Source organism: Cyprinus carpio, chromosome B8, assembly GCF_018340385.1.
Source record: "Cyprinus carpio isolate SPL01 chromosome B8, ASM1834038v1, whole genome shotgun sequence".
Taxonomy (NCBI): domain Eukaryota; kingdom Metazoa; phylum Chordata; class Actinopteri; order Cypriniformes; family Cyprinidae; genus Cyprinus; species Cyprinus carpio.
In genome coordinates this window covers 21,655,296-21,678,138 of record NC_056604.1, presented here as the reverse complement: position 1 = coordinate 21,678,138, position 22,843 = coordinate 21,655,296, and the positions used below count along the sequence as shown (strand labels likewise).

General features: G+C 36.9%; 2 protein-coding genes across 5 annotated transcripts in view; both read left to right on the top strand.

The window, feature by feature from the left end:
- The window catches only part of LOC109053914 (disintegrin and metalloproteinase domain-containing protein 9), a 1,168,157-nt gene that overhangs the window by 276,996 nt on the left and 868,318 nt on the right, over positions 1–22,843 (top strand). The gene's annotated exons all lie outside the window — the stretch shown is intronic.
- The window catches only part of LOC109046073 (PDZ and LIM domain protein 2-like), a 68,853-nt gene that overhangs the window by 24,990 nt on the left and 21,020 nt on the right, over positions 1–22,843 (top strand). For all 3 annotated transcript variants that reach the window (XM_042730111.1, XM_042730113.1, XM_042730112.1), the window contains exons 4-6: positions 5,359–5,422; positions 7,130–7,278; positions 14,471–14,543. In XM_042730111.1, the coding sequence (XP_042586045.1) occupies positions 5,359–5,422; positions 7,130–7,278; positions 14,471–14,543 (286 nt within the window). The remainder of the gene's footprint in view (positions 1–5,358; positions 5,423–7,129; positions 7,279–14,470; positions 14,544–22,843) is intronic.

Sequence of the window (22,843 nt, the reverse complement as noted above, 5' to 3'; positions counted from 1 at the left end):
ACATGCACTTTGAGCCCTGTGTCCATGTGAGTACATTTTTCCCTTCTGACCTCATGTCTCTGACCAGGCCAGAAACAACACTAAGCCCACAATGGCACTCTAGCTCTGTGTATGTGTGTGTGTACTGTAGCCCACAGTATTGGAGGAAGAGGGTGTGTGTCTGCCCTCTTCTAAGTTCATATTAGACTAAGAGTTATGTAAGTATCCTGCTGTCTACTTGACCCTTTGTTTTCAGGACAATCCATCTACAAATAGTAGTGCCTACAGTATGTAATAGAGGAGGGACGCTGACTTGTCTAATTCAGTTTAAAGAATTTGAAGAATTATTGGCATGAATGAGAGTTTCCTTAAGCTGTTTTGTAAAGTGTTTCCTCTTACAAAACGGTGGCGGCCAGATAGTTTATCAAACCTGGGGCCAGTTGCATTAACCTAGCCAGTATGTTAAGATTTTGTCTAAAGGACTAGTGTGACCAACTAGCAGTTAGGGGTAATCAGTCAGTTTTTTCAGATTCAGAGTAGACCAACCTACCTTTTTGTAACTCACTTTAAGAATTTAGGACCAAACTTAAAAAAAATAGATGACTAAGTTTAAACAGTTTATGCATCTGGTCACCGAATTGAATTTCAACATCTAATGCAAAATCTTCCAAGAATAAAAATAAACTAAAAAAACATCACTCTATACAGTCACAACCCAAATACACTATAGAATTTCGGAAGATCGCTATCAAATAAAAAAGAAAAATCCCATCCTTTATTTTGAGTGCTATTACTATAAATAAATAGAATTTTGGAATGATGAAATGTCTTTTGTGCACATTTAAACGAGAGTTGTGTCTATCTCTTAACCTCGTAATACAGGCACTTGTCAGCATGAGCGTCTGTTGTTGTATCTCAAGTAGATTGATAATGAAATCCCAAATTTATATAACCGAGTCAAAGACATGGTCATTAAAATGTAAAATGTCATGCTTGAATCTGAGGTGTTTTGAATTTGTGAACCAGTTCGTAGAGTGAGTCAGATTTTCCAGTGCTACATCTGAGAGAAAGACTGTGGAGTGTGTTTGATTTATCAGTTTTCTCGGCAGTAAAATTGCATGTGCAAATCAGTAAGATATTGAAAACAGCTATGTAGTGTTTAGTTATGCTACAACACTATTGCTGGAAAACTTTTTTTATTGCAAATGCTACTGTACACTGTGTGAAAGTTTGAAAAATGTAGTTAGTATCGTTGCTGATATTGATTAGTTACTCCCCAACGCTGATCATGAAGTCTTTAAGATTGTCTCTATTGTCACCAGTAACTCTTTGCGTCAGGCATTAATGGCTCCTATGAGAACTTTCCAGCTTGTGAAGAGCCTTTGATGTGTGTCTCATGTGGTTTTATAGTTTTTCCTGTCCTTTTCTCATTTTATTTCTACATTTTTCTGTGGCGTTCTCATATAGACCTTGTAAAGATTTAATCTCTAATGAGTTCAAAATATGACTGGAATGCCACAGTTCATGTGGTGCATTGAGACTCTTATGCAACATCTTCCAAAGAATTAAAGTGTGCTGTCACAAGACTAGAAGTCACTCTGGAAATCATGTTGCAATAAGGAAGAAGTTGCTGGGAATTCATCCATTTGCCTTCAAAAGTGTAGAAGATCTTCTCAGAGGAGCATTAGAATACAAACTACTGTAGTACTTCTCTTTAATATCACACTAAACCTTCAGCTGAGGCTGATGTGTCCACAATCCGTCTTGGCAGATGACCTTATTGAGGACTAAATGGGGCACACAGCATAATGACGTCAGTTTAGAAGAGTCTCACTTTTTAAATAGCATTTCCTCAAGTTTTTTGAGTGAGGTATATTGAGTATCGACCAGAGTGAAAGCAGTTTGATTTTCTGGTTTGATCTTATCTGGCAGCTCAACAGTATTGTTTGACAGGACGATAAGGCTGGTATCACTATATGTATCTGTAGTGTAGATGTGCTTCAACAAGCAGAAAGTCTGCTATGCTATTTTTAACACATTATGTCCGTAATGCGATTTAAAAAATTCGGAAACCATGGATACTAGTGTAGATGGACCATGTTGATTTCAATTGAAGCTGTTTTTGGAAGCTGTTTGATGTTCAGTCATGCTGCACATACAGTATAAGCTCAGTACAACAACTTCAGTCATGTTTTTCATAATGTATCACTGCTTTGAGTCTTGTTTTTATCTTTACAGTGTTACACAATGTAAAACAGGTGTTTTTTGCAATAGGCAATCTAGTCTTTTGGTTTACATCCATCCATCAAGATCCAAATAAAGAAAATATTCAAATTAGATGAAGTACCTTTCATTTTTAAAGTATTTGATTACTAAATTAATTATTAGTTCTTGGATTATCTCAAAATAAAAATAGACATTACAACCAGTTTGTGTCGTAATTAAAACATTTTAGGTTGAGTTTGCAGGAGGTGGCTGTCAGTAGCCTCAAAGATAGTTAATTGTCTATTTTTATACGCAATTAACCTCCAATACTTGATTTACAGTCACTGACTCAAATATTGGCTCAGGACTTGCCTGCCAGAGAAATTTGGGGACGTCTAGAAAACTGTCTGAAATAATCACCTTTTTTGCTAGTGACGTGAATGGTGTAGAAATTACTCACTCTTTCAGCTTTGAATCATTTAAACAATTAAAAAATATTGTTAACATATCTAACATTGGACCCTATTTAATTACTTAGAGATCTGATCTCACCTTCATCCAGTCTGTCTGGAATGACATGAAGAAACAGAACAAACTGAGACCCACTAAATATTGAAGAACTGTGGCAACGTCTTTCAAAAATAATGTCATAAATAGATTTTATTCATCAATTAACTTCTGTTAACGAAATCAAATCAACATTTAATGTGACCATATTTTGTGTTTAAAGCAACTTTTGCCCTAGGTGCACTTTTTAAGGTAGCTTTGCAGGATTCTTGAACCGTCTTGGAGAGGTTGCCACAGTTCTTCTGGATTTAGTCTGTCTCAGTTGGTTCTGTTTCTTCACGTCATTTAAGATCTCTGTGTAGAGCACTGTCTGTTTTCAGACTCCTTGTGCAAACAAAAATTTCACTGGATTATTACAATTAATAGCAAAATGAATGTTTGGAAATGTAAACTGATATTTCCTACGCACACTCTACAGCAAAAGATAGAAATAACTTACTTAAAACCACTTACTGTTTTTTTTTTTTTTTTTTTTTTTTTTTTGGTGAAAAAATAATACTATTGGCCTAAGACTTTACAGTAGTGTTTGTGTATGTTGTACACAATGCATGTTGTACTATATATATATATATATATATATATATATATATATATATATATATATATATATATATATATATATATATATATATATATATATATATATAATGCCATAGTTGAGCCCAAACAATACTGGGTGGATTCTAGACCCTAAAGTCATGTCATTACTTGTACAAAAAGCATCAAGTGTTTGAAAGCCACTGAACAACTGCTAATTTGCTAATTTATGCCCATTCTGCTAAAGCTCCATGTACAGACAACTTGTTCTCACCTTAATTGTCTGTCTCTGCCCATCCAACCACTGTCTTCTAATGGGAAAAATGAGGAGCCACAGGTCAAAGGATAACATAGATAAGCTTCACATCAGGTTGTGCTTGTTCTGTGGAATTTATCTATCAAGTTTTCATTTGTAAATATATTATAATACAATACAATATATATTATATAATGACCAATTAATTTGACAGAAACAAAAAGGGTTACACTTTATTTTAAGGTTTCCTTGTTACAGTGTAATTATACATTTAAGTACTGAGTAATATTAATTAATTACATATTATGTACTTACTATATTGTTAGGGTTAGCATTAGGGTTTGGCTTAAGGTTACTTGCATGTTATTATGCACAATCAATTAGTAATTATTACAGTAAGTACATGTAACGTGTAACGAGGACACCTTAAAATAAAGTGTTATTGACATTTGTAACTGCTTTATGCTGACTATATCCCTCTCCAATAGTAGCATTTCTTAATTTGCCATTTTAAATACCATCACTGCAAGCATCAAAATACTGTTTCCGCATTTAGACTCATCCAAAGCTCATCTCCAGACCTCCTCAGCTTTGAGCCAGAGACAGAAAGAAAGATGAAGGGGGAAAACTGAATGTACTATATAGGAAGAAAAAATAAATGAAAGGGAGTATGACATTAGAATGAAATAGAGTGAAACAAATTAAGAGAGATAAAACCATTGCAAGCAGAAGCAGCAAAAGGTAGAGGGAGTGTAAAATGAATGTCGTCCTGGGCTGTTCACGGCTTGTTTTTACTGGCAGTGGTAGGAGGATGCTCTGCTTAAGCCTCGCAGTAAAACATCTCATTAACACCAGTGAAAAAGAGCTTGTTTGGAAAGACTCATCCAGTTCTCAGGCCTGCATCAACTCTCTGATTGTTTAAAGCACTCTTAATGAAGTGTGTGTTTCAAATATCAACACTGAATTTAGTTTGGAGTGTAAATAGTTCAAATAAACCAGATTACATTTATAGCCAGAGTAAACCGGTTTCATTAATTGGTGAGCTTTCTCTTTTTCTATACAAATTAAAGACTACAAGCACAGTGGGTGTTTATATAAAAGAATATTCAATTAATAAAATAATAATGGTTTCCCAGAGATATCTTGGCTTCCTGAGGAATATAGGAAAGCCTTCCTGGGTTTGACTTGAGGTATCGTGAAGACTTAGAGCACCAGCTCTGAATCAGGCCCTTGTGTGGCATTCCTTCCTCATGAAGCTATAAAGAGCTTTCTGTAAGCATGTGCCAGGGATTAATTCTAAGATAAATAAACGTTTTCAGACATGTGCTGCTTCCTGGTTAGGGGTTCTGCTAATGTATTTAAACAAGACTGTGTTGTCTTTTCTCTGTCAGATTTCATCAATTTACATTAATGCTCGGGTAGCCTTCTGCATTTCGTTAAATGTATCGCAATCCGCAGTTCCAGCGGAGGAAATAAATGGCAATATTGAAGGGATTCCAGTCCAGATCCTTCTGCTTGTGTCAGTCTGTCAGATTGACTTGGTAGCTGAAAAGTTTCAGGATAATATGAGAAATTATTTTCTTTTGAAGGAAGTTTTAAGTTTATCCATGCTACTTTATGAAAGCAACATACTGTATCTGACTCCTAAAACATGCTTGCGTCTCCTGGTTTATGCCAGATTTGTCTCATTTATAAAGTTAGATTAAAGAAAGTGACCCAGATTAACGGTGCACTAAAATTACAGGAAGAAGAATATAATAATATGCATACTAAAATAAAATGTCTTGTGCTAATGTTTGACTTTTTCCACGCAGAACTGCTCCTCCCACTCCTGGCCAGACCAATGGAATCACAGAGCAACTGGTCGGCCGCTTCCAGGTCAGTAAAAAATCAAATATTAAAGGGAATTTTGTCTGTTTATGTGAAATTTTTTGAGAATGTTTGAAACTCTCTCTCTCTCTCTCTCTCTCTCTCTCTCTCTCTCTCTCTCTCTCTCTCTCTCTCTCTCTCTCTCTCTCTCTCTCTCTCTCTCTCTCTCGCTCTCTCTCTCTCGCTCTCTCTATCTCTCTCTCTCTCTCTCTCTCTCTCTCTCTCTCTCTCTCTCTCTCTCTCTCTCTCTCTTTCACTGTCTCTCGCTCTCTCTCCATCTCTATCTATCTTGTATGTTTGTCTTGTTTTCCATTACAAAAATATAAACATTCTTAAATCAAGCTACATTTATTTAAGAAGCAAAATTACTTAAGATATTAATTCTAGTTTTCTGAGAAAACAAACAAACAAAAAAAAATCAAAATTATTTTTTTTTCTTAAAATGAGAAAAATATCTGATGATGGAGAAAGAAAAATAATCTTGTCCTGCCTTTAAATTGAGATTATTTTTCTTACCCTGCATTTATCTTGTTTTCAGTAAAACCTAACATAATTTTAATAAATGTTTCAGAAAAAAATACTTGATACCTAATATGTAACATTGATAATAGTAAATGTGTCTTAAGCAGCAAATCAGCATATTAGAATGATTTCTGAAGGATCATGTGACTCTGAAGTCTGGAGTAATGATGCTGAAAATACAGCTTTACATCACAGGAATAAATTACATTAGAAAATATATAAACACACACACACACACACACACACACACACACACACACACACACAAAAAACAGTTATTTTAAATTGTAATAACTTCAAATGATATTTCTGTTTTACAGTATTTAAAATAAATAAATAAATGCAGCCTTAGCGAGCTTCTTTCAAATGCATAAAAAAGTCTTGCAGATATTACAGTATTAAAGTAGCAGCATATCCAAAACCGCAGTCCATCGCTGTTGCAAGCCTGTGGTGAGTGTGCCGCTCTACTGAACCACTGGCCCAAGCCGTAGTGTTCGGTTCTCTTCTCAGATTTGCAGTAGAGCACACCTGGTAACCATTAAGAGAAGATGAACCACTATCTGCTTATCAATGATTTATAGTTTGTCAGGTTGAGCTCAAAAGACATTTGAGTCTGCATTTCCCACTTTTTCTTTTTCTGTATAACAATAATTCTGGATGTCTGTATCCATGACATGTGAAAGGAACTTGGGAGTGTTATAAATCTTTTTATATGCTGAAGGGACTGCTGACAGGTCTCTGTTGTAACAGATACTATGATCGAAAGGATTGGGAGCCCCACAGGTCTCGTAGTCCTTCCAAACAACCATGTGAGAACTTGTGATTAAGGCACAACTCTTTAAGTTGGAAAAAGAAAAGATTTACATCTAACAAGAGATTGTGTGTGGCAGGAGAATATATATAGATTTATTTTTTGTATTTTTATTTGTTTTTATTTTTTTATTATTATTATTCTTTTTTAATTTTATAATGAAAAACTATGCGCAAGTGCATTTTTTAGCTGCTGAAAATACTAGTGTTCTAATAAAATAACCCACCACCCAAAACATAAAATATAAAATGAAAAGTAAAATTAAATTTTTTTTGTTGTGAGGCTACTGAAAAGACTATTTGATCCATAGAGTTGTTTAATCAGAACTGATCAATTCAAACTCAGGCACCTGTTATTGATGTTTTTTTCCACTGGTTGTGCAGGAGGCTGTACAGGTGAGTCGAGATGAGAACCAGAACTACAGAGAGTACACCATCTCCAGCCCAGCCTCTCTGTCACCTGGCCCATATTCACCTGAGCCACCATCCAGCCCTGACCGCAAAGGGGGCAGAATCACACCCACCAGTAAGAGGTACAACTTTGCAACTTTACTACTGAGGTTTGCTACTGTCACATTGATGCAAGAGGTCCAACAAAATAGGTGAAGTTGCAGACAGTGCAGTTTTATATGCAACTCACAAAGGGAACTTTAAATAGAGCTGATGTTATTCTACAGATGCATGTTAAGATGCCTCAGGACTAGTCTAGATGTTCATAACGTTCATTGTGAAGTACCTTTTCTTTGTTATACCAGGTTTCCTATAGGGTTTCTATGTGTTCTGAAGCCCTCTCATGTGCACGCACACACACACACACACACACACACACACACACACACACACACACACACACACACACACACATGTTGGTTTTATGATTTATGGGGATTCTCCAAAGGCTTAATGATTTTTATACTGTACAAGCCATATTTTCTATCACTCTACACAACTCCACTCCTAACTTACCCCAAACAGAAAACTTTTGCATTTTTAGATTTTCAAAAAAACTCATTCTGAATGAAACCTTTTGAGTTATGGGGACACTGCAAGTGTTCTCATAAATCACCTTTACGTTGTAATGCCCATGCCATTATACAAATTTGTGTCCCCATAAACATGCACGCACATATACACACACACACACTCAGATGCAAACTCCTCTTTACTTGTTCTCCTCAGATTTAACAGTGTAAACATCTCTAACCTCTGACTGACTGCAGCACATTCCACAAATCACTGCTGGTGAAGTTCATTTGAGTAGATTTAGTGATGGATTATGACTAGATTCATAAATTATGGATTAATCAGGCAGAACTTGCCAGATGCCTGTAATTACAGCACAGCATGATGCTGAGAAAATGACTTGTTTCTTTTAATATCGCCTGCCCAATAAGATCTATGTAGTACATTTGTATTAACACTCTATGATTTATTTTTGAAGAGATGGTATTTGATTATATTATTAAATAGACTTCATTTATTGGGTCAGAACAGTAATATTATGAAATACTATTAGAATTTAAAATAAATAATAAAATATTCTATTTAAATAATTTTTAAGTGTAATTTGTTCCTGTGATGCAAAGCTGTATTTTCAGCATCATTACTCCAGTCTTCAGTGACACATGATCCTTCAGAAATCAGTATAATATGCTGATTTGCTGCTTAAGAAACATTTCTTATGTTGGAAATATCTAGTTGTGCTGCTTCATATTTTTGTGGAAACTGTAATACATTTTAGAGGTTTTTTTGATGAATAGAAAGTTCAAAGGAACAGTATTTATTTAAAAAAAATAATTGTAACATTACTATTGTCTTAACTGTCACTTTTGATCAATTTAATGCATCCTTGGTAAAACAGTGTTATTCTCTCTCTCTCTCTCTCTCTCTCTCTCTCTCTCTCTCTCTCGGTGCATGCTGGGAGTGTTGGGGTGCGTGTGAGGGTGTTCACGAGGAGAGGACGATTGATTTTGGGGTTTTTTTCCGCATATATTTTGTTTGTTTTTTTGGTTTGTTTGTTTTTTTATGTTTCTAAGTCTATGAATGTTTGGTTGTTTTTCTAAAAATAACATCTGGTTTGTTTTGTGAGTGTTTGTGAGTTTTTGAGGCGGCACTGGGATGGCGTCTGTCCCTGCGGGGACAGGGTCACAGGTGTCGCTCCGCCATGGAATCAGGTGTGTACCAGCTCAGGGCGTCACTGTTGAAGACGTGTTGCTGGCAATCGGTGAAAAAGTTGGGTATGAGAACATTACTACAGCATCCAGGATGAATAAAGCAGTGGTGGTTTTTTGTCGAGAAGGAAGACATAGTAAATCAGTTGATAAGCGACGGAATTGTGGTAAGTGGTGATTTTCTTATTATCTCACCGCTTGTTGCTCCGACAACGAGAGTTACGATATCCAATGTGCCGCCTTTTATTCGAAATGACGAAATTGAGAAAGCTTTGTCGCGATATGGAAAAAAGGCTAGTGAGATTAAGATGATCCCGCTGGGGTGTAAAAACGCTGCTCTTAAACACGTTATGTCTTTCAGGCGGCAGGTGTTTATGTTCTTAAATGAACCAGAGCTGGACATTTCGTTCAGAGTCATGCATGAAGGGAAAGCGTATTTTATTTACGCAAACACGGGTAGTTTGAAATGTTTTGAGTGCGGGGACATCGGGCATAAACGGCACGCATGTCCACACAAGGCCCAGGTTAGTGAAGTTGAAGTTAGGCCTAGTACTTCTACTGCTGGTGAGAGCAGCAAGTCAGCTTCTGAGGATGTGCAGCCTCAAGCTGGATCACAGAGGAACATCGACAGTAATGGAGTGAGTGAAAGTCAGACTGAGAATGTCCATGAAATGGTTGATTCTGGTAAAAATAATGATATTTCTGAATTGGAGGACGCTAGTGTACTGAATGATGATGTAGCTACGGTTAGCGTTGAAAGGGTTTTTAATGAAAATTCTGAAATGTCTAATTCTGGTGAAATGTGTGATGCTGATTCGGGGATGAGAGATGATGATGCTTTCTCTGATATGTCTGACATTGGATCACAGTGTGGAAGTGTGGACGATGTGTATAAATTGCAAGATATAAATAACTTCCTGGATGAGACCTTTGGAAGAACTGTTGAAGTTAAAGAATTTTTTCCTGATGAGAAAAAATTCATGCATACAGTGAAATTGTTGCAGAGAAATGTTAGCTTTGATGCGTTACGCAAACAAAAAAGATTCAGGTTGAAGAAGATGTTAACAAAGCTAAGAAGGGATAAAATAAACGTTTCTCAAAACAAATCAAATGTTTAAGTCACATGTGGTGAACATTTCTCTGTTTTTTTGTTCTTTTTCTATCCTCTTTATATTTTCTTTCTTCTATGGAGCTGTTGAGGGTTGGCTCTTTAAATATTAATGGGGGTAGAGATGGTAATAAATTAGCAATGGTATCGGAGTTATTTGGTATTAAAAAAATTAATGTAGCTTTCTTACAGGAAACACACTCAAGTGTAGACAATGAATCTGAATGGAGTAGATGGTGGGAAGGAACGAGTGTTTTAAGTCATGGGACAAATATAAGTGCTGGCATAGCCATTTTATTTGCTAAAGGAATGAATGTTAATATTTTAGCTGTTGAAGAAATTGTAAAAGGAAGAATATTGTTGTTAAAAATCAAATATGAAGGATCTGTATTTGTACTGATAAATGTTTATGCATCCAACAATGGACCTGAGCGTGTGAGGTCTTTTTTACAATTGAGGAGTGCTATTCAAAAAATTGATGACGATGTTTGTAGCGATCATTGGAGGTGACTGGAATTGCACTATTGATTTTATTCTTGATAGAAATGGAGAAGAACCCCATCATGAGTCAAGTGTTGTATTATTAAAAATTTTTAAAAAGTTTGATTTAATAGATATTTGGAGAAGAAGAAACACGGGAATCAAACAGTATACTTGGCTCAAAGCATCTAATAATAGGGTTAGCGGAGCTAGATTAGATAGATTTTATATAGGTAAAGAATGGAATAATAAAATAGCTGAGGTTTCTATTTTTCCCGTTGGTTTTTCAGATCACCATTTGATATTGTTTGCTTTGAATATGAAAAGAACTTCAAAACCAAACTATTTTTGGCATTTTAATACTAAACTATTACAAGATGCTTTATTTTGTGAGAATTTTATATTCTTTTGGAATGACTGGAAGTTAAAAAAGGTTTCTTTTGAAAACGTGCTTATGTGGTGGGAGGTCGGTAAAGCAAACATAAGAACCTTTTGTCAGAATTATAGTTCACATTCCACTTCCATGGTGAAAGCAGCGGGTACAAAAACTTCAAAGGGATATACAATCTTTGGAGAATATTCTTGTGATAAATAACGATGATGGAAGGATAAAAGAAATGAACATTTGAATAAAAAGAAAGAACTTGGTTCATTATTACAAGAACAAGTGAAAGGAGCATTAATAAGAGCAAGAATTTGTTCTATTAAAGACATGGATGCTCCTTCCTCATATTTTTTTAATCTTGAAAAGAAAAGTGTGCAGCAAAAGCAAATGTATCATCTTCGGCGGCCTGACGGGGTCATAACCTCTGACCCATTGGAAATAAGGAAACTGGCAGTCAATTTCTATACGGATCTGTATGATGTTGAGACTTGTGATCTTGAATGTATGTCTGATTTGCTGAGTGATCTACCGAAATTGACAAATGAACAGAAGGAATCCTTGGATGGACAGATTACTTTCCAGGAGATCACCGAGGCAATGAGACAGTTATCAAATGGCCGTTCACCAGGAATTGATGGCTTGCCGGCAGAGTTTTATCAGACATTCTGGAATGTACTTGGAAGTGACTTGTATGAAGTTTTATTGGAAAGTGTAAGGAATAAGGTACTTCCTGTAAGCTGTCGAAGAGCAGTCCTTTCCTTGCTCCCTAAAAAGGGGGATTTGTGCCTTCTAAAGAACTGGAGACCTGTCTCTTTATTGTGCATGGACTATAAAATAATTTCAAAATGTTTAGCAAATAGGTTGAAACATGTTTTGGAAGTATTAGTTCACAGGGATCAAACATACTGTATTCCTAATAGGTCAATTATGGACAATCTTTTTTTGTTAAGAGATGTCATTGATCTTAATCAATTTAATAATGTTGACCTGGGTGTTCTGTCGTTAGACCAAGAGAAGGCTTTCGATAGAGTTAATCATACATATCTTTATGAGGTTTTGAAAAATTTTGGGTTTGGAAAGAATTTTATATCTTATATTCAACTGTTATATTCTGAAGTGTTTGTGATTGTGAAAGCTGGTGGAGGATTGAGTGCACCAATACCTGTGTTAAAAGGGATCAGGCAAGGCTGTCCACTGTCTGGACAATTATATAGCCTTGTTATTGAGCCTTTGCTGTGCAGGCTAAGAAGAGATCTCAGTGGAATTAATGTCATGCGTGGAATCTCCATATCAGCTTATGCTGATGATGTAACTGTTTTTATTTCAAATCAAAATGATGTTAATATTTTAACTGAAACAATGAGAAGTTATGGAAAGGCATCTTCAGCTAGGGTAAATTGGGGAAAAAGTGAGGGACTTATTATTGGTCAGTGGAAGGGTGGGCAAGGACCTCCAAAACTACCTGGTGGATTGTTGTGGGAAAGGGATGGGCTGAAAATGCTAGGGTGTTTTTTTGGAAATAAGCAATTTCAGAATAGAAATTGGGAGGGAATGCTGGAAAAGGTGTCTGCCCGATTGTTTAAATGGAAATCGCTATTACCATTGATGTCATACAGAGGAAGAGTTCTAGTTGTGAACAATCTGGCTGCCTCAACTTTATGGCATAGACTCATTGTAATGGAACCACCTGAAGAATTGATTTGCAAAATACAGAGGACATTTGTGGATTTTTTTTGGAGTGGAGAGCATTGGATTCGAGCGGCAGCACTCTACCTTCCAGTGTACGAGGGAGGTCAAGGTCTGGTGGATGTGCGGAGCAAGATCTCTGCTTTTAGAATACAAGCAGCACAGAGGTTTCTGTATTGTAAGGATTTAGCTTGGACTGAGACTGCAAAAATGATTCTACAAAAAGCAGGTGGTCTTAAATTAGATAGACATCTGTTTTTAATGGAACTGAATAAAGTGAATCTGTCCGAAATTACAACTTTTTACCGGTCAATGTTGCACTCTTGGAGAACTGTTTTTAAAGTGGAAAGAGATGTTGATGAATCTGGGAGTTGGATACGAGAGGAATGCTTGTTTTTCAACCCAATGATTCAGACAAGACTTTTGTCAGCTGTAAGCGTGTGTGCATGTTTACAAAGACATGGCATTGTGAAGTTGGGGCAACTTTTAAATAATGACCGATGGGAATCTGTGGAAACCTTGAAAGAAATGACAGGATTAAAGTCCTCGCGCTTGACGGAAAAGCTGTTGGAAGAAATTGTCAATGCATTACCAAGTGGTTATAGGAAAAGCATTGGACAAGGACTTCTGTCAGACCCAAGTAATGAACCGGACTTTCCAAAAATAAGAGTTGCTGCTGTCGTCGGTGAAAGACAAGAGGATGAATCCACAGGTTCAATTTTGTCTTTTAAAACTCCACAGCTGGATTTGTTTAAAACAACATCAAAGAAAGCCATATATAACACTGCAGTAAAAGTTTTACATCAAGTGTTACTCAGAGGACAAAAGATCTCAAGGTGGCCAGTTTTGCTGAAGGCAGATTTTCTTGTAAGAGATAGATGGAGAACTCTGTATAAACCTCCAATCGAGAAAAGAACAGCGGATCTTCAATGGAGAATAATTCATGGTGCAATAGCTACGGACAAACATGTGGCACACCTGAACCCAGTAGTAGGGGTGGGATGTAGGTTCTGTGGGGAGGAAGAGAATTTAGAACATTTGTTTTTAAAATGTAAAAGATTGGAAGGTCTTTTTGATGCTCTTAGTAGACTGTTTCAAGCTTTGGGTGAAGAATTCTCAGAGGAAGTTTTTATAGGGGGTGTGAAATATAATTTTTCAAAAAGAAGGAAGATGTGTCTGTTAAATTATTTAATAGGAACTGGGAAATTGGCAATATGGAAAACCAGGAAAAATCAAGGTTTACAGTTAAATAGTACTAATGTTGAAGTGATGTTTAAGAAAGTAGTAGCTGGCAGACTAAAGATAGAATTTGTATATTAATAGTCTTGTAAACAATGAGACGGGTTTCAGTGATCTGTGGTGTGTTAATGAGGTTTTGTGTGTTGTTTCTGATGGACATCTGGTTTTGCAAATGTAATTTTTGTAAAAAAATTATTTCTTCTATATAAGGTGAATTGTTGAAGATTTAGTGTTGTTTTAAATAAAGTTTTGTCTCTCTCTCTCTCTCTCTCTCTCTCTCTCTCTCTCTCTCTCTCTCTCTCTCTCTCTCTCTCTTAAAAAAAAAACCCTCACCAGACTTTTGAATGGAAATGTATTATAAAATAGTTATTGTAGAGCTAAGTGCCTGTGGCTCATCATTTATGACATTTCCTCTTGACATCTGTCTAGTTTCACATTCTTATGTTTACTTCTGTTGAGTTTCTTGGTCCATTTCTACTTGCCATCTGAATCGATAAAAAAAACTCTCAAACTGTATGGCTCAAGTTCATGTATCTGCGACCCACTTCATGTCAACTGTACAGTAGTTTACTTCAAAACTTCCTTGAATTCAACACCAGTTCAGAAATGTCCCATGATCTGCACCTATTAAAGCTAAATATTTATTTATTTTTCAGCCTCCAGCTCCATTCCTGGTCTTCAGAGGAGAAGAGTGTACAGAGTCACAGACTGTCCCGACCCCTCTCTCAGGTAGAGTCGCTCTCTCAACTCTTTTAATATAAACCTGAAGAAAAAATAACAGATCTGATCCAGTAAAGCCTCCATTAAATTATTTGACAGGGGTTCTTTTGTGTTGATGTATGACCTATTGAAACAGAAGTCAGGGCGGCACAGTCTGGAGAGCTTGTTCTTGTTTTAAATAGCAAGTAGCCTTCACACAAATGAGATCTGGAGCGCTGATTGCAGGTTGCCTTTTGTTGTAAAAAACCAGAGGGTTTTACTTGTCCCGGTTTCAGTTAGTCATGAAAAAGACAATAACACTATGTCTTAACCAAACACAGTGTGAATAGATATAATCATTTTTGTCTGAACCAGCCATGACGCAACAACATCCTCATGTTGTAACAACAGCTGCAGTGGCATAGATGGTAAAACACACTACATACCCATAAATTACAAAAACGACCCTAGTTCCAATTAACAGCTGCAGTGGCATAGATGGTAAAGCACATGCCATAGCCATTTTTGACACGAACGACCCTAGTTCCAATTGGCCTTTTGTCAAACTTTTTTTTTTTTTCCTCCCTTTTCAAATCTCATATCACATCAGTATGGCATTTATTTTCGATAAAATTGAAGCAAATAATCAAAAAGGTGAAAATGAAGTACCAGTCATTTTTGACCAGGAAAACCAAGCTAGGTAGAGGACTTTAAGCACAGGACAAGGGTTAAGGATATAGTGCTTCTCCTAAGCCTTACATTCTTTATGGATCAGATGGCTTGTACTATTAGTGTATGTTTTATAAGCTAGTAGCATTTATTATTAATGACGATGGGATGTTCTCATTCTGAAAACTATATATATATATATATATATATATATATATATATAATTTTTTTTTTTTTTGTGGTCAAAAATGTGCTCATACAAAATACTTGTCAGTATTTTTGGTCTGTTCTCTAGGAGTCAGTGTGTGTTCAGTTTTTATACTCCATGTGAATCAGTACTGAACATATACAGTAACAGGTTGTCAAGTGAAGTTGGAGAGATGAGGTCTGGTAATTCTCCGTGTTGATGGGATCTGCAGCGGAACATTGATGTTAGTTCTGCGTAATGCATCTGAGGAGTTTCCATGTGTGTTCATGTTCCTAGTACATGCTACATTGAGTCTTCTCACGGAAGAGGATTGCTTTGCTCTGCTCCTGAGATGTGGCTCATAAATCCCTTTAGTCTATGCCTATATATGACTTCATGGGAAAAAGCAGGTTTTCAGTGGCACAAATGAACTGCGATGCCTCTTCACAACAAGCTCCAGTATCGCACTCTCAGGAAATGAGATTATGATTTCCATCCGTTAATATCGTTTGCAATAAAAGGGTTTGCATTTCCAATATTTTCATAGCGGGCGGTGAGTACATAAACTTTGAAAAGGTCACCTCGCCATGCTGAAACTCAACCTGGAAGTGGTTAATTTAGAACGTCATTGAGACCGTGTGGTTGACCTTTCTTGTAGCTTCTTTTAACCTTGGGTTTATTAGCATCATTATAGTGTGCTGCCTATGAGATCTTCATTATTATATGAGTTATGTACTTATTAGTGCTGCTCTGCTGTTCTCTGCTGACTCTGTAGCACCTTGGGGGATGAGAAATAGAAGAACTGGCAATAATCTGAAGGGAAAGTGCTCCAGATTCTGTCCAAAAAGCTAAAATTGAGCAGATGAAGTTGTGGGAAAGTTATTGCGAGATATGTCTGCTATTTAGTAATGGTCTCAGTCCCACAGAAGTTTCTACAAGGCAGATGTCAGAGCAGGAAAAAACAGACAGGACCTATGATGGCTGAAGACATTCCAGTCATTTTATCAGTGCTGTGGATGTTAAATAAACACATATTCATGACATGGCTTATTAAACTCAATAACATCCCAATTCCCCTGTCAGAGACGCTCTGTCCTTTCAAAGACCAACGTTTGAAGACTTCTGAACAAAGCTCATGGGAGGTCTTGGAGAAGTCAGTGATGATAGGGGCACTGAGCACTTGCCTTTGTCAACAAAAAATCTCAATATAGATGTGATATGCTGTGAAAATGTCCATGCAAAACTAGATGGGGAGAAAGAATGAGAGGAATAGTTAATCCAAAAATGATAATTCTGTAATTTACTTGTCCTCATGCAGTTCAGAAGGGAAGATTATCTTGTTTGGACTTTTATAGCCCTGATAGCATCAAAGTTTCCAAGACATCTAATGAATGCAAATTTTCATCTGGACTCTAGTCGCTGTCAGATATTAGAAGGACATTCATCAGATATTTGTGCTTTAGAATGTACAGTGTGTGGATCTGCTTTTCTGGTTACAATTTATTTTATGCTGCTTATTAATAGTAGTTAAGGTAGTTGTTAAATTTAGGTATTGGGTAGGATTAGGGATGCAGAATATGGTCATGCAGAATGTGTGCTTTATAAGTACTAAAAAAAGGCCGTTAGAATTGGTCCCTTTACTAACGTGTAACCACTTGTTTTTACACACAACATTTAAAATGAATCGCAATAAAACTAAAATTGCAATATGCCTTTCGTTAGTATTTCTTAAAGGGGTCATATGATGCAATTTCAATGTTTCCTTTCTCTTTGGAGTGTTACAAGCTCTTGGTGCATAAAGAAGATTGATAAAGTTGCAAAGACTAAAGTCTCAAATCTAGAGATATTCTTCAGAAAAGTTAAGTCAACCACACCCCCCTAAAACGGCTCATTCTAACACGCCCCCACATGTCTACGTCACTATGTAGGAAGATTTGCATAATGCCGCCCAAATGTTCACGCAAAGAAACAAGGCGTAACTTTCATTCTCGCTTTTGCCACCACTGCCATGTTGGAACTTTCATTGAAAGCAAAACTACTTTGTTTGGCCTTCCAAAAGAGGACACAACTAGAAATCAGTGGTTAAGTTGTATTTACAACACTGTTCCAGAACAGTTCAACCCAATTATTCAGATGTATGCAATGCATTTTATGGAGGACTGTTTACTGATTCTGGGACTACAGTGCCCCGGCTGTTCTGACTCTCAGGCTGTAAGTACGTTTACATATTTAAATAATTTGCCACTGATGATTCCAACGGGGGGGAGGGCGTGGACAAGTCTTAACTTTTATAAAGAATATCTCTTTGGATTTGAGACTTCAGTCTTTGCAACTTTACAGATCTTCTTCATGCACCAAGAGTTTGTAACACTCCAAAGAAAAAGGAAAAATTTAAATCGCATCATATGACCCCTTTAAACTTTGGGTAATAAAAAAATTGTTTTATTCATTAAATCATATAAGCCTAGATCAGAATTTTTTTTTTTTTTTTTTTTTTTTACAGCAAATGGCCAGACTAGAATAGCAACACAGTAGCGAACAATAAACAATATGGCAAGACAAAAATTAAATAATTAAACCAAAGTTTGACCAATTAGAGTAACGTTAGGCTAAGTGATGTAAATATGATATCTGGATCACTGTCAGATGAGCCGTCAGATGCTGAGCCGACCCAGGACGCATCAGACTCTCCATCACTCATGGCATTTATTGTTTCTAATACCTACCTTCCATAAATCACCTTTTTTTTTGTCATTTTGACTTAATTTATGAAACTGATAACCGCTAAATCAGTGAAAGAAAGGCATTGCCTAGAAATGTACAATGTTAAAACATAAGCGGCAAGAAAATGACAGCACGAAAATACATGCATCATGTAGCTGGTAAATTTGACCTACTGGCGCTTATAGGTATAAATGCCCAGTTTTTTGATCTGGTTTTATCTAAATAATTTTTAACAATATTGGATTGTAAATTACATAATTTTAGTAAAAGTCAATGACTGGGAGACTTGAATGTTTTATTTTAAATCTGTAATGTAAATTTGGAAAAACAGCCTCGTGGAAAATTTATCCCATGGCGGTTCTATGGTTAAATAACACCGTACCATAACAGCGTAATGATAACAGTGTGGACTCAAGTCCGGACAAAACATGGAAAGAAATCCCTCTCAAGTCTAAAGGGCCGTACACACCGGGACGAATATCGGCGCGCGTTATTCGCCAGCATTTTTCAACGCGTTTTTTGTGTTCACACCCAAGTGATTTTCGCTGACGATGAGCCGAGTGAACATGCAAATTCATTCCCTGACATTAGATGGCGCTTAATGTAAAACAGAAATACTAGAAATACTAGTTCTCTTTTATCAAGATTTTTGTAATCGCTGTCGCGTTTGTCATATAGTTCTGTGTTCCGACACCAACGAGACCAGCAACTCTACATTCATCTTGCCTTGCATCTTCTTCGTCTTATTTTTTTTCCCGCAGTGTAGACGCTACTTGGCGTATATCTTCTTCGCCGTTACGTATGTGTGCTCAGCAAGACAGTTTTGTGTTTGAGCGCCCCCAAGTTGTGTTTTTACTGTAACTTTAGAAGCTCCAGACACGTGTGCAAAAGCGCCATTCTCATTGGTCGTATAGTTTTTTTTTGACGCAGTGCGTCAAAGCAAAAAAAAACGAACCCGAGGCGTATTTTTTAAAAAATCACGCTTTTACGCGTGGCGTTTTTCGCGTCGGTGTGCACACTCACATTGGCGCCCTTTGTTTAGTCACGAGGCGTTAAACGTCGGCGAATATCGCGCGCGAAATTCGTCCCGGTGTGAACAGGCCTTAAGACCATGTTTTCTGTGACTAGTCTGTGACACTGAGTCCTGGCTGATCCAGACTTTAGTACTGAATTTAAATGCAAAAACAATGCGTGTTGTTTTTTTTTTTGTCTTATAATGTTTTTTTTTTTTTTTGTCTTGTACTCCTGTTCCTTGTTGCTTTTGTCTTATTTTAGTTGTTTTGATTGCTCTTTGCTTTGTTTTGGAATGTTTTGTTTTTCTTGTCTTGTTTTTTTTCTTTTGGCTTGTGTTTTTGTTTTATTCTTTTGTCTCAATTTATTTTTGTTTTATGTCTTGTTTTTTCATATTGTTTTTTTCTTGTTTGTTTTGTCTTTTGTTTTGTTTTTCTCGTCTTGTTTTTTGTCTTGTTTTTTTCTTTTGTCTTGTTTTTGTTGCTTGTGTTGTTTTTGTCTTGTTCTTTGTTATCTTGTTTGTTTTTGTCTTTTGTTTGTTATCTTGTTTGGTTTTTGTCTGTTTTTTTGTAATGTTTTTTGTTGTTTGTAGGCTTTTGGTGTTTTATTTTTTTCGTTTGACTCAGTCTTTTTTATCTTGTGTTTTTGTTTTTTTCTAGTCATGTGTTGCATTGTTTTGTTTTTTTTTTCATTAAAAGTAACTAATGGTAGTGTGGGCAAAACATTGATTTGGAATCAAATGGCATTTCTTTTTATTTTGTAGTTTGTGCTTTTTTCAGTGTGATATTGTCTTTTTGTACTATTTTTCATGAATATGGGATGTTTGTCTCAGGGTTCAGACCACATTATATGACAAAATAATTGCAATATGATTTTTGTTGGCCCTATTGTACAGCCCTAATCATACATTCTCTCGCAGACGTCCCACCAGTGTACATGGCTTACAAGGAGAGTGTGGTGTAGACGGAGCCATCATGTTCTAGACACCCTACTTGCATGCCACTTTTAAAGTATGAAATATCTCAGCCATTATTTTGACCCGCAGACATCCAGCTTTGGGCCTCCCAATAAATCTGAGGCAACCATCCAGTTAACCCTGTTAATTTACTGCCGACACCAGTCCAGTCCAAATTAGGGTCGTCACCTTCTGTTCTCAATCTTTCTCTGCACAATCAAAACATTTTTCTCATTCTTGATTCTTTCTCAGGCTCTCTCTACTAACATGTATGTTACGGGGTTCAGCAGCATCTGTTTTTTAGATTGTTTCGCTACAGCATGCGGCTTTAGTGCAGGGATGAAAGGCTGGAGTTAGCCATGCCAAACAATGGATTAGATATATAAGGGAAAGTTCTGGATTAAATGATGCTGAAAGGCAGGAACAAGGAAGCAGCCAATGAGGTGTAGCAGTAGGGTTGATTTGCTGCCATGTCTGTGGTCAGAAAAACTGGACACAAACATGCACATAAACAGTCGGCTTGCTCTTTACTGACAGTGGCCTCAGAGTCTTTTATGTTCGTCTGTCATGAGGGTCTGTTATGGAGGACTCTGGTATAATTGTGGTATTTTTTAGATCCCTGAAGGCACTTTGGTGCGAGAGAGGGTTAGGATCTTTCCCTCACATATTTCTGCTGGAATTTTAAGATCCGTTCAAGCTCTCTCCTCGTTTTTCATCCTCAAACTGGAATCCCTTCAGTCCTGCTCCTTCCTCTCTTCTTCTTCAGGGAACATTTGCATTCTTTTACTCTTAGTTGTCTCCAGCACTTAAAATAGAGAGTCTTGGCATGATGTCGTCTTAAGGATGTGCGTGTGTATGTGTGGTGCCCTTTCCGACAGCCTCCACACATTATTTTGGAATTGTGTGGCATGATTACTTGAATGATTGCTGCTTTTTGTGTGGTTTAGCTATAGAGATTAATGGAAAGCACAATGTATTCTCAAAAATGAGTTTTCTTTCTCTGTACTTACAAGTACATGCTTGTTCCATGCATGGATGTCGTGACCTAGTGGTTAGAGAGTTTGACTCCTAACCCTAAGGTTGTGGGTTTGAGTCTCGGCCCGGCAGTACCACGACTGAGGTGCCCTTGAGCAACTGCTCCCCAGGCGCTGCAGCATAAATGGCTGCGGCGTGTGTGTTCACTGCTGTGTGTGTGCACTTTGGATGGGTTAAATGCAGAGCACGAATTCTGAGTATGGGTCACCATACTTGGCTGTATGTCACGTCATGTTCCCAGAACTCATCAGGTGTTGTTTGGATGGACGTAAACCTTTGCTCCTGACTCTTTGAAACCATAGCTTGACAAGCTTCAAGCTAAATTCTACAGTCCTGCTACAGTAACTTACTTTATATCACATTTATATCAAAATTAGAATCATAGTAGTAATCAGCTGTATTTGTGGGGGTACGTGCATGCAAATGATTTTTTTTTTTTTTGGAAATATTACATTAAATTTTACATTTTAAATATTTCCAAGTTTTCTCCCAAAGTGGATGGAACATCATGCTAAAATTCTGACAGTGTTTCTTGCACTAATATTCATTGGCAATGTAACAACGTATAGGTTTTTTTTCAGTAATTTAATATACAATTATAGAGACTATTGCTGGATTTCACTTATGTAGCCACTAAAAAAAATGGCACATTAGAGATTTTCAATTTCTCTGTATCAGCAAGTATTGAGAATATTTATTTTTTTCCAGTAATTTTTTTTAAATACAGTATATATGGCCTTAAGTTATTTTTTTTTAAAGAAAACACTCATATAAACACTGTTACATGTAATCTTTAGCAAATGTCAATGAATACCTATTATCTTATTGTGCATTTATGATTTTGTGATACCTGAATTCACTTGAGTTCACTTTAAACAACTGAGCTACTGTCACACTACTGAGAAACTTAGGTTGGTAGTGTCTCTACTTTTAGTTAGCTGCTCCACAACACTGTCTGTCACATCCATACTCATGTATACACACATCTATACACCCGTTGTGCCTTGACACAGGAGGTCTTTTTCCTTGAATGGTCATCTGTGATCTTTGTAAAGTGTAGTTCAGGTAGAGGTATAGTCTCCAGAGAGTGAGCTAAGAGAGGAAAGGATACTAGGAATATCCATTAGTCCTGCTTTAGGGGGTGTAGGGTATCCTGGGAAAAGTGGCATGTACAATAAGGGCTCTGATGCAGTGCGTTCACTGTGTGTGGTGTTGGTTTTCTCGCCCTTCTGAGGCACAGGCCCGTCCTTGTATGGCTGAGCCTGGTAGAGATGGGCTGAGGAGGGCTTATTCATCCCGCCTGCTGTCTCTGATTTTCACTCTCTCTCTTTTGCCTTTCCACACTGCTCTGTTTGGTCAGACTCTCCACTCCTCCCTCCTTGCGTCCTGGCAGCCATACAAGCACAGAGATGGCCATTGTACCAGTCTCCTCTCCTCCTCATCTCTCTCTGTTGCTCTCTCCTAAATATTACACACTGCATCTTAAACTGAATCGTAGCATTTGTGAATTCACAGTAGCATTATGCTTTATTATGATTTAAATGGATTTAATCTATAGTAAATCCTTAGAAAATGGACTAATAACGCGTTTCATGGATTCTCGTACATGGAATCAAAGACTGTAGAAATACAAAGATGTTTCACTCCTATACTTATGAACATACAATATGGCGAAATAGTCCCGCCTTCTAAATGAATGAGCCAATCGGTGATTGGTAAAGTCATTGCATCACTGCAGCGGCTGTTAGA